Source organism: Pleurodeles waltl, chromosome 1_1 (genome assembly GCF_031143425.1).
Source record: "Pleurodeles waltl isolate 20211129_DDA chromosome 1_1, aPleWal1.hap1.20221129, whole genome shotgun sequence".
In the NCBI taxonomy this organism is placed as follows: domain Eukaryota; kingdom Metazoa; phylum Chordata; class Amphibia; order Caudata; family Salamandridae; genus Pleurodeles; species Pleurodeles waltl.
In genome coordinates, this window is record NC_090436.1 from 807,825,348 (window position 1) to 807,842,407 (window position 17,060).

A 17,060-nucleotide genomic window follows, 5' to 3' on the forward strand; every position below is an offset into this window, starting at 1 on the left:
GTAGCAAAAACAAAGCATTTGAAAAGGAGTTACAGGTTAGACTGACACAAAAGACTTTGAACACATGAGATCTGCAGGGATGAAGGCACACCTTAGGGAGTTACTCCCAAGTGTCCAATCATGGGGTGCATTGGACAAATGGGAAGGCAGATGGGCAAAGAAGAGATAAAAGGGATTCTGCGGAACTGACTGCAAGTGTACAGCAGGGCAAGGATCCAGTGAAAATGTCACCAATAAGATTCCAGGAGGCAATTTTGTTGGTATCCCTTGGAGCAGAAGTGACATTCTGTCTTTTATAAATGGCTATCCCAGGTGGAGAGAGAAGCTAGTAGAATTGTACCAGCAGACAGATAGGTACTTCAAGTTTCCCAAACCTATGGGAAGACTTGAACACTATTAGAGATAGTAGTTCCAGCTGAACTGTGGATGGAGTATATAAGGAGTATAGATTGGCCAACAAAAGAACCAGAGAGAGATCAGGCTACAGGTGCTCCTGAAGTAATGAAATACTGTAAAGTGATTGAATTTTTTTAAGTCAAGAATTTTGCCCAAAAACATTGACTGGCAGAGAATAGACAGGACAGCTCAGGAAGCAAAAAAAAGTTGATGCATGAATGTGAGACTGTTGCAGGCGTTTAAGCATTACAGTGGAACAGAGACAATCGAGCCAAAAACATGATTCATTTTGTGTTCAGATTTGTGGAAGGACTGAGACCTGAAATCAGCCAGATGATTAAGAGTCATTTCATTTGCTGGCAAGCAAAGCAGATTGTTTAGATATTTCAGTAAGCAAAGCACTGTAGGGATGAGATTGAGTTGTAGCAGAGAAAGTTGAAGGCAAAGGCGATGGAGATTAAGGTGGCACAAACAAGGATGCAGGGAAATGTGGCGTTTCAAAACCAGACGAGGTAGAGGTCAGAGGAACTGGTAATGGAAATCTTAGTCTTGATATGAATACTGTAGTGGTTCAGAATGACGTGCAGGGGGATGAAGTGTTGCCTTGTTGCGCTTGCAGAGTGGTCGGACATTGGAAGGGGGAGTGTGATGGTGAGGCAAGAAGGTGTTGTTCAGCAAACAAGTGACCATTTGTTTCAAAATGGTCATAATCTGACTTTTCATAGAATGAAAAATCAAATTCAGAATTTAACCCATGCAGCAGGTGCAAATGCCATGTGTACAAATGAGTTGCAGCTGATGCAACAGCATGTTCCAATGGTACCTAGACAGCAAATTCAAATACCTCAAGCCCTAATGGACCAGCAACAGGTGATGCTTCAACAGGTCAGAGGTCCAACCAAAGTAATAACAGTTCACCAATTCCCATTACACAGTGAGAACAGAATGAACGATGATAGGGTGAGTGAAAGTTTGGATGAAGAGGAATGTGTGCTGGCAGCTTCTCTAGAAGTAGATTAGAAAGGCCCATATGTGAAAGGGAGGGTAATGGTCACAAGGTTTCATTCTTGGTTGACACAGGAGCTACACGTTCTACAGTGAGAACTGCAGAAGTTCTGAACTTGCCCCTTTCAGGAAAGGCTGTCAAATACTGATTTGCTACTCCTACAATCTGGACTAACAATTACAGCATCAGTTCAGTTTAAAATTGGAAATTTTAAAGGATTGCACAAATCTGTAGTCTGTGATTCAAGTCCAGTATCACTATTGGTAAGACACGTGCCGTGTAAAACCAGGTGCTCAATTACTTGCTCAAATGACGGAATCGAGATGGACGAATAATGATTATTATCTAGCTCCAGAGTGAGTGAGACAGTGAGAGTACCCCCTGATTAATTTCTTTCCAGTATTCACAGTGAAGGGACTTCCTTCTGATTAACAGGAAATGGTTAAAGAGTGTGGGATCAGACCGGGAAAGAGATTGGCCTCAGAGGGAGTTGAGCCAGTTAAAATTCCTATAAAGCTGAACGCAATTTTTCCTCAGATTCCCCAGTACCACATGCCACAGGATATCCTTATGAAGGTTGGTCACATAATTGTAGAATTGGTGAACCAAGGGGTCTTGAAATTAGTGTCTAGCAGCCCATGTAATTCACCAATAATGGGATTGAAAAAGCCCTGTGGGGAAGTTTGAATTGTCCAGGATTTGCGAAAAATAAATGACATTGTGATCAATGTTGGCCCGTGGTACCAAATCCAGCTGTGATTCTGTTTCAGATTCCATGAGATGCTGAGTGGTTCACTGTCATGAGGACAGCCAATTTCTCTTTTGTTTCCAATCTTTAGACACAGTTTACTGTTGATGTCAAATTCCTCAAGGGTTTTCAGAGTCACCTTCCATATTCAATCAGATCATGAAAAAGAATTGAGTCGTTGGAATTGCCTTTCCAATCTACAGTGGTAGAGTAGATTGAGGACTTGACTGCATCCAAAACGAGGGATCAGTGAAAGAATGACACGATTGCCTTATTGAACCATTTGGGAAAGAATGGTCATAAAGTGTCTCCACTTAAAATACTATGTCAGAAAGAAGTGAAGTACTTGGGTCACCAGATTGAGAAAGGAATAAGGAAAATATCCAGAGAAAGGGTCACAGCCATATTGCAGACTTGTCCCCCAGCAATAGAGATGTCAGGATGTTTCTGGGGATGGTACATTACCTGCTGCCAATGGACTCCTAATTTTTTTTCAGGCATTACCAAGCCACTGCAGAAGCGGACCCATAAGGAGGATACAGATTCCCCTGGTGTTAGACCAGGCTTGCATTAAAGCGTTTTCTGAACGGAGTCTGGAAATCTCCGGCTTTGGGTATGCCTGACTACACAAAGTCCTTCTCGTTGTTTTGTCATGAGCATGACGCATGTTTTGTCTTGACGCAGGTCCAAGACAGTGTAAACCACCCAGTAGCATTTTTCAGCTACTGTGGACCCAGTTGCAGCAGCTTTACTAGGCTGTCTGCATGTAGTTGCATCAGTTGGACAGGGTCTCACACAGTGTGAAGGCATTGTGATAGAACACCCTCCGACAATGGTCCCTCAATCAGTTGAAGTTTTGCTTACCCATACCAAGACCCACTACCTGACAGGTGCAAGATTGACACGTTATGAAATGAGTATTCCAGGGTCACTGAAAAGATGTACAGTGCTGAACCCAGCAACCTTGCTTCCAAATGAAAATTTTGTAATTGAAGTTGGAAGACATTGAGCACGATTGTCTTGAAGTAACTGGTCATTTTCTTCCAATCCGGTGCCTCCAATATCAGGCCTCTGTTTTGTGCACACTTCAAACTATCTTTGTTGATGGTTCTTGTCTAAGGGACTATACAGGAGTACTGAGCGCAGGCTATGCAGGATTACGGGTATACTAGAAGCATCCTGGCTTCGAGGACGATATTCTGCCCAATTAGCGGAACTGGTAGCCCTGACTAGAGCGTGCCATGTTTCGGCTCAGTTTAAAGTGACCATTTACACAGATAGCCAGTATAGATTTAGAATAGTCCATGGCTTTGGCCAGTTGTGGTTAGATGTTTCATGACCTCTTCTGGTTCACCAATGAGAAATGGTGAGAGAATTAAAGAATTGTTGCAAGCTATCCAAATGCCTGAAAAAAAAACAAGAAAAAAAAACTGCTGTGGTGAAATGCAGTGCACATCTGAAATTTCAAGATTGTGTCAATGGGAAATGGATATGCGGATCAAGTCGCAAGGTTTTGCACATGTAACTGTATATCGTTCAAAGACAAGTGGGAATTGTTACCTGAAGATCAAAACGTGTCCAAGTTTTGCTTTGAAAGTAACAGATACACTGGAAGAATTGAAAACATTGCAGAATGTTGACAGGAAGGAAAAACGATCATGGAGCTAAATGAAATGTGTACATAGACCAGATTAATTGTGGGTTTCAGAAGAGGGTCAATTGGTTTTGCTGAACAGTCTCAAATAGCTAGGTATTATGGTCAAGCACATGTTGGGAGGGATGCCATAATTAGTTTGTTCAAGCACGATTGGTTCAACCCAAAATTTAGACAGGTTGCTTAATTTGCCATTGTTGCGTCACTGGTCAACAAATGAACGCAGGAAAAGAGACCGTGGTTAACTTAAGCCACATTGGAAGAGCAGGAAGTCCATTCAGCATAACGCAAATGGATTTTATTGAGATGCCTGTGTGTGTGGAGGTTTGAGATGTGTTGGTGATTGTTTTGTTTGCATCTTTAGTCACTGGATGGAAGCGTACCCTACATAAAGAAATGAAAGCTTCACAGTAGTGAAATTACTGATTAGTGAACAGATTACACATTTTGGGTTTTTGATCTCTTTAGAATCAGATAGGGGAAGTCACATCAACAATGAAGTAGTGAAATTACTATGTGCAGCACTGGACATTGTGCAGAAGTTGCACTGTACTTACAGCCCTGAAGCATCAGGACTAGTGGAACAGATGAATGGTACCTTGAAATCAAGAATGGCTAAAATGTGTGCGTCCACGAATCTGAAATGGTCCGACACGGCCGTTAGTTCTGATGACCATGAGAAACACCCGACAGGAAGACAGGATTGTCACTGCATGAAACCCTCATGGGCAGAGCAATGAGGTTGCCAGTGGTTCCTGCAAATGCTCTTGTGAACATTAGATGAACAGGTGTTGTACTACTGCAAAGGTCGGGCTGATGTGGTTCACTCTCAGCAGGTGGAAGCCACCACACTGCCACCGATCCAAGAAAACTCACCCTGAGGGCAGGTGACTGGGTTGTGGTCTGGAAACCTATGAGGAAGACTTGTTTGGTGCCTCGGTGGAAAGCTCCTTTTCCAGGTGGTTCTGACCACTACCACAGCTGTGAAGTGTGCTGGAGTTCCAAACTGGATACACACAAGCCACATGAGTAAAGTGGCATGTCCTTTGGACAATGAGTTGTTGAGAGTACAAACAAACAATGACCAGACAAGCCTCAGAGCTGGAAGGAGAAGAAAGTAACAGAGGCCAGATTTGAGCACATTTAGGACGGTTCAGTAACTCCTATAAGAGACGAAGAAGACCTCAATGAGGGCGACAGTGAGCCAATCTCAAATGAGGCAGCAGGAGTCTAGTCAGAGGAGGGCTCTGCCAGTAGATACATTTGAGAAAGAGCAGACACCAGATCCTGAGGGGGAGGGAGTTGAGGCAGATCAAAGCCAAATGTGATCGGACTCCTCCTGAACCAGTTGCACGTCAGTCAAGAGAAAATCCTGCAGAGCAACAAGTTTCAAGTTCAAAACTGAAGAGCATTGACCAAGGGTCCACTGAAAGGAGATAAGTGGCTGGAATCACAAGCAAAGATAAAGGAACCAGTGGTTGTGACAACAATCAGGGAAGAAGTAGATACAAGGAGAGAAGATTTAAGTGAATGAGAATGGAGTGGAAATCGAAAGTTGAAAAGAAAGAATACTAAGTCAAAGGCATGCAGGTCCTGAATGGGCGTATGCAACAAGTTAATGGCAAAGAGTTTGTCTGTTTGATCGAGACATTCCAGGTCAATATTTTAGCACTTGAAGGGAAGTAACAAACCAACTGTTCAGACAAATTGAGAAAAGTGCTAAGCGAAAGCGGATTTGAAAAAAATAACCTGATTTGACAAGCTGCTAAACTGATTTTTCACAAGCTTACCGATTTTGAGACGAAGGATCCTGGAAGGGAAACTGAAAGCTTTAACTGCTGAAAGAATTTTGTTTTAGATTTTGCTGCAGTTTCTACATTTTCTCTTCTACTTGGATTCTTTACAGATTAGGAGTAGCATTAGCCAGCAGGGTAGGAAAAACATGTTCTGTAAATACATGATTGCTGGTTTGGTCATTGTGTGTGTGATACTGATTGTGGGTATGACTGTCCTTGACAAGAGTAAAGCCAACCATGATTCAGCTCAATATACAACTACTTTAGATGAGAAGTATCTGCACGTAGTCAATGCTCAAGGGGAACTTTCTAATGTGTTCTATCACTGAGTGATTATGTGGAGACAATGGATGCAGAGAATTGTGTGTACACAGATTCCTTCATCAGTCACAGGAGTTACCTATCAGTTTGCCTCCAACTTATGGGACGAGTTGTAGTCTGTTACTAACAAGATTCTATAACCAGGAGTACATTCAATATTTCTATTCAGACCACAATGTGGTGTTTGTTTGTCCCCATAAATAGGTATCTGAGTAGAGTAGCTAAGGACAATGACCTAGTATTAGTGACTGGTTTCTTCAAGCCTACATTAACTTTTGGCACAGCTTATGCTCACAGGAATAAGCAGACATGCTTGATTACACCTTCAGAAAAGAGCTTTTTAGATCACGCAGATGGCAGAAGAAAGGCATTAAAGGAGAAGTTAGAAAAGGTCTTTTAGAAATGATTATGCTTTTAGCGCAATAAAAACACAAGGGAAATTAGCTTTATGTAGGCGCAACACATAGGGAAGCTTTGTGTATACAGACAAATCAAGCACTGACACTTTGTGGGAGTGAGTGAATGTAGGCATGTGTTTTTGTATAAGAGTAAATTGACATTTATGTTGAATGGACAGGATCCAGTGACTCCTCGCATATATTATCTCTGTGGACCTAATGTTGGTTACAGTCTTCCAAGAGGTTGGTATGGGACATGTTATTTTTGGGGATAGTTTTCCCAAAGATTTTCCAACTGGATGACTTGAAGATATTACAGAAATTGATGGAGTTACATCACAGTATAGAAAGGAGTCTCCTTCTGGTATAGAGGTATAGAGATATATTTGGAGCAAGGATTCCTTCAGTAGGAGTTGGTCTGAATTCGATAAAGATTTGAAAGTGGTCTACTATTGTGGATAACTTGCTGAATACATTTTCAGGAGCCATGATCCTGAAAGATACAGAATTGGCAGTGGAAAGAGCTATGACTTCAGAACCGCCTTGCGTTAGACATTTTTAGCAAAATATGGCAGAGTTTGCAAAATGCTTAATTTGAAGCATTGCTGTTTATTTCCTTGTAATAGTAAAGAAATTAGAAGCTTACTTACTAATTTGACTAATGAGTGCAGATTTGAAAGAGTTCAAAGAACCAGGTGTTTGGGAGAAAGTTGAAGGATTTGCTTCAGTGGGCAACTGGCTCAGCAACATTGGGAAAGGGATATTATTGGAAATACTACAAGGGATATTGGTTATTGTGATTTGCATAACTGGAGAATGGTGGGATAGGTAAATTGTGTAAGATGATTAATTTGAAGAAAATGAAAAATGATCAGAGGGAAGTGAAGAGAAAAATTGTTTATGGGAAATTCAAAACGGGACCGAAGACTTGAGGGGATAGAAATGACAATTTTAGCTGAAGCAAAAATGTGTGGGAAGATTTAGTGTGATGACATTTAATCAGAGGAGGGATAGTTATCGCTGAAATGAATGAATATTCATTTATTTTGAGTGTTGGATTTGTGTAGAAAATGTATTAACTTAGAGAAAATGAATGCACACATTTGAAGATGCACCCACCAGATTGGTCACCAATGTTCACAAAGTGTACTTATTGATGGCGTATTAATATGAAATAGAGCTTATGTTTAATGTAGTAATAAGTCATTGAAGGTTATGCATTTTGTATTCCCTTTATTAATTGTAGGCCTTAACCTGGCGAGGTCTTGGCCTAGTTGCACAGCCTCATGTCAAGCTGCGTTTTATAAAATGGATGGTTAGAGAATTAAACTGATTTGCCACTGTACTGACCATGTGGAAGTAGCTGAAGTTAGTTCTCATGAGAAACTGCTTGATAGAAGATGCTGTACTTGCTAGTGAAACAATGTTTGGTGTAAAGTGTGTAGGACTGACCTTCCCAGGAGAAGACAATGGATGCACTGACTGGAGTCTAAGCTGCAACACTATTGATGCCGGACAAGCTGAATGGCGAGCAGGAGAAGATGAGCCAATCAGCGACATGTGAAGCATGTACTGGCAGAATTATAGATTTGAGGGTTTAGTTTTATTGGACTAAGTGTCAACATGAGATACGCGGACCAATTAGGATGTGGGAAGTAGTTTCAGGAAATCTAACTTGGCCAGACTGCACAGAGAGAAGAGAGGCCATTAGCTATATTCTTTTGAACTGCTTAGAGAGACTGCTCATTCTAAACTTTGATGCTGTATCCTGATGTCTTGCTGACTGATGTCCTATCAACTAAGACTGTCACAGCTTGCTGAACCATATTGAGGACAGGTATACTGACAATGATAGCTTGTTGTGTCTATTTGCTTCGGTTTCTAGGTACCAACTGCTATTTTGATGGAGCTATGGTTAGATGTTTATCCAAATTTGTGTGACTAAATTGTTTTGCATGAAGCCCAAACAGGCTTTTCTAATCTGTTAGTTCGGGTTCTCACTGATGAAATTCACTGCATGTAACAATTGATGTATTTTCTTTGCTGGATCTAAATGTATGTTAAATCGTTTCTGCAGTTATTCTTGCTACTAATTTGTACTGTAACCTTAGAATGTGCAGTAGCTCAAGCTTTGATTACATTGAGATTCTTTTGCCATTTTGGACAGCCAGTATTGTATGTTTATCATTTGATTCGGAGGCTAAGTTACGTAACATTAGCATTGTTAATATAGGTAAATTAACATTCTAAGTTTTACGTAAAGGTGTGGTTATTCATGGCCGTAAGGTCATGTGGAGTATAAATTACTGACTTCTATCGGTTGATGTCATGGATTGCTGATGTTATTGATCTGTAGTGATACGGGATATATGGTGGGAAAAACCAAGTACAGTCAAAAGGTCCGTTGGCCTATTCGTGTCTCCCTTGTAAGTTTACCTAATAAGGTCTGACGCACTAAAACTGTTTAAAAAAATGTACGTTAGGTTGGCAAATCCAAGGCTGATTCATTATACTTTAAATACTGATTTGGCAGCCTTCAAGAAAGGATAATTTTACTGTGCTAAAATAAGATAAGTTACCATACAATTTAGGTATTCATGCGTTTCTTCATTTGTTTTACATAAGCACAATACTCCAAAAGGCCTCTTCACAGCTGTTACAATAAAGTATCTATATTCAGTTTTAAATCAGATTCTTGAAGCACAATGGAAAACTAGACATTACCTACTTGGGGTTGCAGAGACATTTGTTTACTCAAAGTAACATTTTCAAAGGAAAGCTCGAGAAAACAGACCGTATTTATTAGAAGCATCTGTGGAACTGATACTTACGACAGTTTATCTCATCACTTTTGTCTTTGCAATCTGCATCGCCATCACAGCGCCACCTCTTGTGAATGCATTCCCCAGAGCCACACTGGATCTCACTCTCAGGGCACCTCTGCGGGGAGGCAGGCTGGCGCCCACACTGCTCCATCGATTCATCCGAGTGGTCTGCGCAGTCTGCATCGTCATCACAAACCCAGGTAATAGGGATGCAGGAAGAGTTCTTGCACTGAAACTCGTGAGCCCCGCAGGTTGGAGGGGTGCAATCTAGCTCATCACTTCCATCGCCGCAATCATCATGGCCGTTGCAGAAAAAATTCCTAGAAATACAGCGCCCGCTGGAACACGTGAACTCTTCTGGGCTGCAGGTTATATTGCCTTCGGAGGAAAGTTAGGAAACATAAATAAGATGTTTACGAATTGTATGCACGTGTGAAATTGCGCCTGTCTCATCCAGGCTTCTATAGATTCAGCAGATTTATCAATTCTAATTTACACAATATATTGACTGAAAGATGCTCTAGAAGACTGTGTGCTATCAACATCCAATTGGCAAAGGTGCTCGGGGGGGGCGGGGGGGGGGTGAGGGGGCAGGAATTCTAATTCTGTAATTGGAGTCAATAGTGCTTTCAAAAGTAATATTAATGCTACAGTACACCTCCCTCCCCCCACCCCCCCTACACCCAAGTAACCCTTAATTTGATCAGGGTAAAAATTTTAACGAACACAGTGGACAGCTAAAAGGGTCAGAATCAGCACCTTACTGTTTGAGACTGAGGGAGCTATGGTCACCTTTGATTTGCATACGACCAAACGGTTCGGCGACCTTGCTGGAATTACAACTCAGTGCGTGGCACAGCTTGGGCAGCCTGGGCTGTATTTGTGGCAACCCAGCATGCTCTGGAGAGCCTTATTTTTAAGGAGCCTGGTAAAGAATGGGTGATCAGAAATTGTCAGTAAGTGTGCAACAAATCCTACTCACTACCATGTGAAGGCCACCCACACCACCTCATTTGATGCTAGTATCCCAGTGTAGGTGAGTGCACTGGGTACAGAAACTATCGCCCCCAGGCATCAGACAAATTGCTTCAGCCAGATCTAGCCAACAAGTGCTAGATGATCAGTTAAGTTCAACTAGGTACAAAGAGGCATTTTAATGACTGCTTGTAAAGCACCACATATGCAGAACGTACTGTGGAGTCAAGTCAGTCTCCACACCTGGGTGCAGGGTACTTACTGCCAATCTCTGTAGCACTGGATGGATTACACCTCGATCCTCAAGTATGGTAGTACCAGAAAATTGCATGACAAGATCAAGAACCTGCCATCCCTTGTGCGTTTCATAACAGTGGCATGGAGCTCAAGCCAGAGTACCTCCACGAGAGTTACCACTCCCACCCCCCCCAGGAGTGCAACCAAAACTTAAGTGTAGCTGATCTTGTCCGTCCTACTCTTAACTGCTTAGCTATGGAGTACTACTGCCCTTGTGGTAGAGCAGGTCACTGGGAGCAAGGGCCAGCTCTTTGCAAATGTTAATTGATAACTGTGCTTGCTAATGTTTTTTTTTGTGCACCAAAGTATTATAGCAGAGTCCATCCTTCAAACCATTTGGCATAGCACTTGGTATGGTACGATAGTAGTGCTCAACTCACATGGTTATACACAAGAGTACATGCATCTCTAATTAGCCTCTAGGAACAAGGGGACTGGAATCTGCAGACACCTTCTCAAGTCAAGTGTTCATAAGAAGCCATTGGGTACTATATGCAAGTGGCTAGGCATTGGATGCCAATTTCAAAAGTAGACTCCACGAAATGCACATGGATTGCTCCTATTACTGGCCAACTGCAAGAGTACAAGACTGAAGCTTAAAGGATACGTGTTTTTGCCTAAAACGTCTATCACCTTGGCTATCATGAGCACAAAGCTCTGGGCAAAGAATAAAGCCCCAGCTCCCTTCGATTCAGGCCATAATCTTCAGAGGGTGCCACTATCCACGGCATGAACAGGCAGTCTTTGTGCCAGTCCTGCCACTGATAGATTTAAAAGCCTTTTAAGCCATGAGGCCATAATAGATGCTCAGAAGAGTGAATTTTCTCTGGATCTGGACAAATATATACTCCCAGCATTCTTCAAACAAGGACATATTCAAGCCCTGGTAAAGATGCTTGAATCCTGGTCGACTAAGGTAAAAGTCATGCCACTGGAAAATGCAGGCAACCTCGCCCTGGGACATCCCCTGCCTCCTCTCTATGACCCTCAAGGGGAAATGCTGGCCAGGCTGCAATATCAGGGTAGACCATTTGGTATTATTCATTTCTCAGAAACAGATCCTAAAGCTGCGTGGCTGACACACAAAGATGAGGCAAGGAAGCTGAAACTCAAGCATGAGGGATGAAACACCAGTCCAATGGTGTATGGATTAAAAAGTTGCGGCTTGCTTTTGAGAACAAAACATTTACTTCATTCACTTAAATAGCACCACACCAAAAGTGATCGATCCCCCATTGTTGGATTATGGAAAGATACAAAGTACTGCGCCCATCCTCAGCCTGCACTGCAGGCTATTCACACCCAACACCTTTTCAATGTCAGGATTGGAGCCTAATGGGCATCGGTAAAGGCCTCAGTTAACTGGGGTTCATCAAGTTCCTTATAATTGGTGTATATGAACACCTTCAGGGGCCTTGCTCCTCTGTCAGGGTTTCAGTGGTGATTTACTAGCAAGCCCTGCCAGCTTTGATTTGAAGACATCTTGGTTGAACACCCATTACAGTTACCACCTAGTAGATACCCAGTCTATGTTTGTAAAATGAGGAACGTTTTAAAATCTGGATTTTCTAACCAACCAGAGCAATAAACAGTTTTTAAACAAATGGCGCCACATGAATAAACACGGGCTTCCCTGCAAGTGCCTACATTTTTAAAAAGTACAGACTCTCAAAGACCAATACCTGGCAAAACAAAACTACTCACCCTTTGCAGAGCTGTTGGAGGAGAGTGCTTGCTAGGACCAAGGACCTACTATAATGAACGGACACAGCCCTGGTCAAAATTAACTCTGGACCAAGTGAACTATTTTTCTATGTTGTACATTTGAAGTGATAACCGATTTAAAAAATAAATAAAAAAAAGCACTGGACATCACCCGGACCATAAACTAACCAAGTACACTGTACTATGCTTTTTTTTTTTTTTTTTTAGGTAGCCCCCACTCAATCATGTCTGAAGTAAAAATAATAAGTTTTATACCACTGTATGTTAGCAACCTTAAAGCAAACCTAGATTGCCCAGTAGATGCACAAATATCCAAATGACTAAACATGGATCTCAATAGTTCCAGGCATCCTGCAATCAACACCAGACATACAGAGGAGCTGAGATAGTATGGTCACCTGCTAACCTTACAGAAGCTGCTGTCACTGGAAGGGGAAATCTCATTAACTACTCTAGTTGTACCCAATTTGATCTTATTCTGTAGCATGATGCACACAAAATATCAAACAACTCCTTGTGGGTATAGTAATAACTTCTACAAAGATGGGCTGTTAGATATATAAAAAAAAATCACGCATTCCCGAGCTCACCACAATTTGTTTCATCCTCTCCACTGTCACAATCAGATGCTCCATCACATCTCCATGAAACTGGAATGCACTGCGTCGATTGTGGACCACAACTGATTTCGGTCACCCGACAAGTCCTCAAATCTGTTAAAGAATAAAACGGAAATGGTTTAGAGTATTTGAGTTGCACTTTCAAATCTGGCAAGTACTTCCAAAGTTCATATTACTAAAGTGTCATACAATAAAGCCAGTGGCTAGAACAGTGGTTTATCAGTTAACATGCTTCAGCGTGCATTCAACATGGCTGCACCAGATATTTATTTTCTTTAGGGTTTTGTAAAGTGCCAATAGCTACTTTACTGTAATCTCAGATCTGATTTTGGGGCACCTACGATGGGATCATAATAGTCAAAATTTCCAGAGGCTTAATGAAATGAAACCAGTCTGACACCAGGTAAGGATAGACTATGCCAGTAGGTAACCAGAGCATATGACTTCCATGATTGGGGGTGCCTCCGATTCAGCACCCCGAGAAGCTGGAGTGAGGAGATGTGGCTTTTGGCATCTTACTAGAAAAACCAAGACTGAAAGGTTGCAAAGACCGAAGCCTGGATCATCTGAAATCTAATGCAAAGAGGTAATTTTGAAGGGATGAACCATGAACAAGGAAGTAGGCCACCAAATGCCTCTTATCTAACTGGTTGGGCAGACAAGACACCGTTTGGCTGACTGGAAACGTATCAGTCGAGAAAGTACTCAAGATTCGCAAGGTATTTTTGAGAATGGGTGCTCTACAATAGTAGTTCTTAATATGAAGTCTGTAGCCTTCATATTAAGGGGGGGGTGGGACAGGAGGCAGGGGTGTCTATGGCCATCATTTAGGAGAGTGTGTAGGACACATTCAGAGAGTTTACCAATAACCAGAATTCTGTCCAAAACGGTGCAGATTTGTAAGTTAAACTGCATACAGATTGTTTCAACCACCAACTATAATAGTTTCGTTTAATACTTACTTGAAATTTGATGCATTGCCTCCAAAGTATAATATAAACAAAGATAGGTTAAAAAAACAAACAAAAAAAAAAAACACACAAGCCCAAGCATTTTAAAGATTAGTCCAAGGACAGCGGGCAGGATTGTGGAGTGCCACGGTTTGCATTTGATGAGATTGGACCCAGTGTCCGATAAGAAATCCTGCCCATACTCCATATTGCCGACACCATAAAGCGTTTGAAAATTTAAATGAGCTGAACTCTGCACTGAAGCAGTTCTAGGTTTATTAAATGCCTAAGCATTGGAGGAGCTTCGGTCCTTCACCACACTGGTGACAAAAAAAAAAAGGAATAGGAAATGAGGCTTATATGCCAATACTGGAGACATGATTTATCTTCCAAATTAACAATGATGAGTATAAAACGTGTCTCCTGGGAGCAGACTGAACATTATTAGCCCAAACTGTAAAACCTGAGACCGAAGACAGATGTTTCAGTAGTTTGCTAAAGACGAGGCAGTGAAAAAAGGTGTACAATTTAAGTTCATGAGCAGGCCCCCATGGAACGTTGGGCAAACTGAAAGCATAAAGAAACCATGCCTAAGCCTGAAGTATAAGGCAATGGTTCAGGATTACAGTAAAAGCGTTAAAGTTGCTTCAACACGTCACTGGCACAAAGTGGGCAACAAAAAAAACAGAATTTTACCTATACTTCAATAACACCCACTAATATTGTCACTGCAACTGCATGAAAGACCAAACCAATTTTGCTAAAGCCCAAAAAGGGTTAATTATGGGAGCCAGATTTGATTCCAACTAAAATTCCTCCTTCCTCAGATGCCTAATACACTAACATGGTAAAACAAAAAAAATAAAAATAAAAATAAAAAAAAAACGGATATAAAACCAGCTGTGTCTGAATATTTGTGAGATTTCTGCATTAAAAACGTAGCACTAGTCATGGTCTCGTACTGGTTCTTGTTCAGTCCTGGCTGCAACAGAACCACATAATTACAATGAACCTTTATCAAAAGAAGCAGTTTGAAAATGTGGCTGTTCGTGCTAGGTTGACAGCTGATGGGGGGAAAAAAACAAAACACCACTGCATACTGCTTTTGGTGTGGGGGAACACTAAGGCCTTTGTATTCTTGGAATTTTTTGTCCCAGATGAAGGACTATTTTTCAATAAAGGCCAAGTATATGTAATCTTGTTCACAGTCCTCAGATTTCTTGGTCGCTAAAGAATGGAAAGAAAAATTACAATGATTTGGAGAATTAAGACAAGAACTTCTTGTCCATACTGCACTCCAGACAAGGGGATATTGCTTTACTACTAGTACCATTTGTTGTAGATTGTTCTATTCAAAGGAACTAATCCCACAAGACACCTATGTGCAAGCAGTGTCCAACTATAGAGGGAGTGAAATTTTGCATTTTAATGCTGCCCTATTCACACTGAGACTCAAAAGGTAGCACTACATTACACCTGCATTTAAGGCTCTACAGTTGGTCCCCAACTAAACTCCGTTGATCACAGATGGTCCATAAGGGACTTGGTGAGTGTTCTTGGTGACTTATCCAATGCTTTGCAATCAGCAGCCAAAACCCAGAAGAAAAAAAATGCCCCAAAAATATAGATGAAGTCAACACACCCACCACCAGCACCAACTCCCCACACACTTTTTTTGGAGAGGGAGGGGAACTATCAGGGAGAATCCCACTTTAAATCTCTAAACCTACCTTTAACCATGTGTACAGAACTCTTCTTACGGAGGTGACATGTTACCAGCCTTACAGTGTTTACTTATCAATTCCAATTCAACACATTCATTTGAAAATGGTTGAATGTTTTATGATGCTGCTCAAAAGCCTATTTATTAGTCCACACACTAAAGGACATACCTCATTCTGCTGAGATACAGGCAAAGTATCACAACTGTCACTGAACAGAAACAGGTCAGTTAAACAATGAGGCGATAGTAAGCTGGCACACAGGGATTCACACAAAGTAGTCTTCTAGGAAAAAGAATGGATTTACATTTGCTGATGCCATTTATTATAACATACCTCCTCCTCAGAAGTAACTTAACGTCTCTACAAGGGTTGGAAGGTCCTAGTAAAATTGAAGTCCCCAGATGGATAGTGGAAGGATAGTGAGGCTCACATTCACAAACATTTTACAGCAGTGATGTCAGTTAAACAGCTGAAGGCCTACCAGGGAGAGATGGTGGTTTCTGGAGGCTATTTGCTGGCCACCTGCAGTTATCATTAACACCGCTAGCAGATGGAGACAGGTGTTCAAGGACTAGTGTCCGTATCGGATGACAGCTTTCGGGGCAGCTGGTTTGTGCATGAACACGAGAAGGGTTCTAAGGCTGGCCTGGGCGATCTGAAGATCAGCTGGGGACTCCAATCGTGAGAAGCCTTTAGGGCCTGAACGAACAACCGAGGGATCAACTAAGGGCAAATAATGGCAGGTTTGGAAAGTCCAAGGACCAGTTATGGGGGAAGGCTGGGGGTGTAAGGACTGCTGAGTATCTCTGAAGGTCTGAGTGCCGTCCAAGGACAGACTGGTTATCAGAATGCAGACTGGGTGTTGCAAGCCATGGTGTGCTTGAGTTTGTAAGCACCCAAAACACAACAGTTTGTGAGCATTCCAAAGCAGCTGTGTGCCCCATTCCAATCCTGGGGGTGGTGGGGAGATGGAATATCCAGCAGAGTTGCTCCTGCCAAGGGCTTAAAGAAATCCCTTTCATAGGTGGGAAAGTGTGTAGCAGCCAGAAACTTGGTCAGAGCATATGGGAATGTTTCTCTGGGGAAAATGTTTTCCCTCTGGAGGAGGGAAAATAAATTGCAATGGTACATACACCATGTTACATACACCCTAGGTTTTCAAATGCAAAGAATGCACATTGTGTACAGTTGCACTCTGGGAAATTAACCATGTCTTTTCTATACAGTGTTTTTTGTTTTCCATTTTATTTATTTTTCTCTCAAAACACTCCATTCAGGGGTCCTGGCTGAAGCAATTACACGCGATTTTGCAGGAAGCTAGATCTTGGTCCACAGAATGTGCCTTTGGTGATTTGGTGCAAATATGTTCAGTAATTTCCAAGTTATTTAAGGCTATCATAAAAAGAAGTGTGTGGCTGCAGAGGATTTGTGGATCTGGGAGAAAAGAAAGGCCCTGATTGGCTGGCTGCAACCGGGCAGGAAAATGGTGGCTACCATTTTATTTCTCAAATCAAGGGGTGGGGGGAGGCTGGGAAAACAAGTCAGTATACAGGTATCTTGACTCCTCCCAGGAGACATTGGCCCCTTTTTTCCCCCCATGGCCGATCCATGGATCCACCAGGGAT

General features: G+C 41.9%; 1 protein-coding gene across 2 annotated transcripts in view; it reads right to left on the reverse strand.

Moving 5' to 3' along the window:
• VLDLR (very low density lipoprotein receptor) overlaps window positions 1-17,060 on the reverse strand; it is a 309,483-nt gene that overhangs the window by 144,971 nt on the left and 147,452 nt on the right. For both annotated transcript variants that reach the window (XM_069228453.1, XM_069228463.1), the window contains exons 4-5: window positions 12,732-12,854; window positions 9,151-9,522 (exon numbers count right to left, since the gene is read on the reverse strand). In XM_069228453.1, the coding sequence (XP_069084554.1) occupies window positions 9,151-9,522; window positions 12,732-12,854 (495 nt within the window). The remainder of the gene's footprint in view (window positions 1-9,150; window positions 9,523-12,731; window positions 12,855-17,060) is intronic.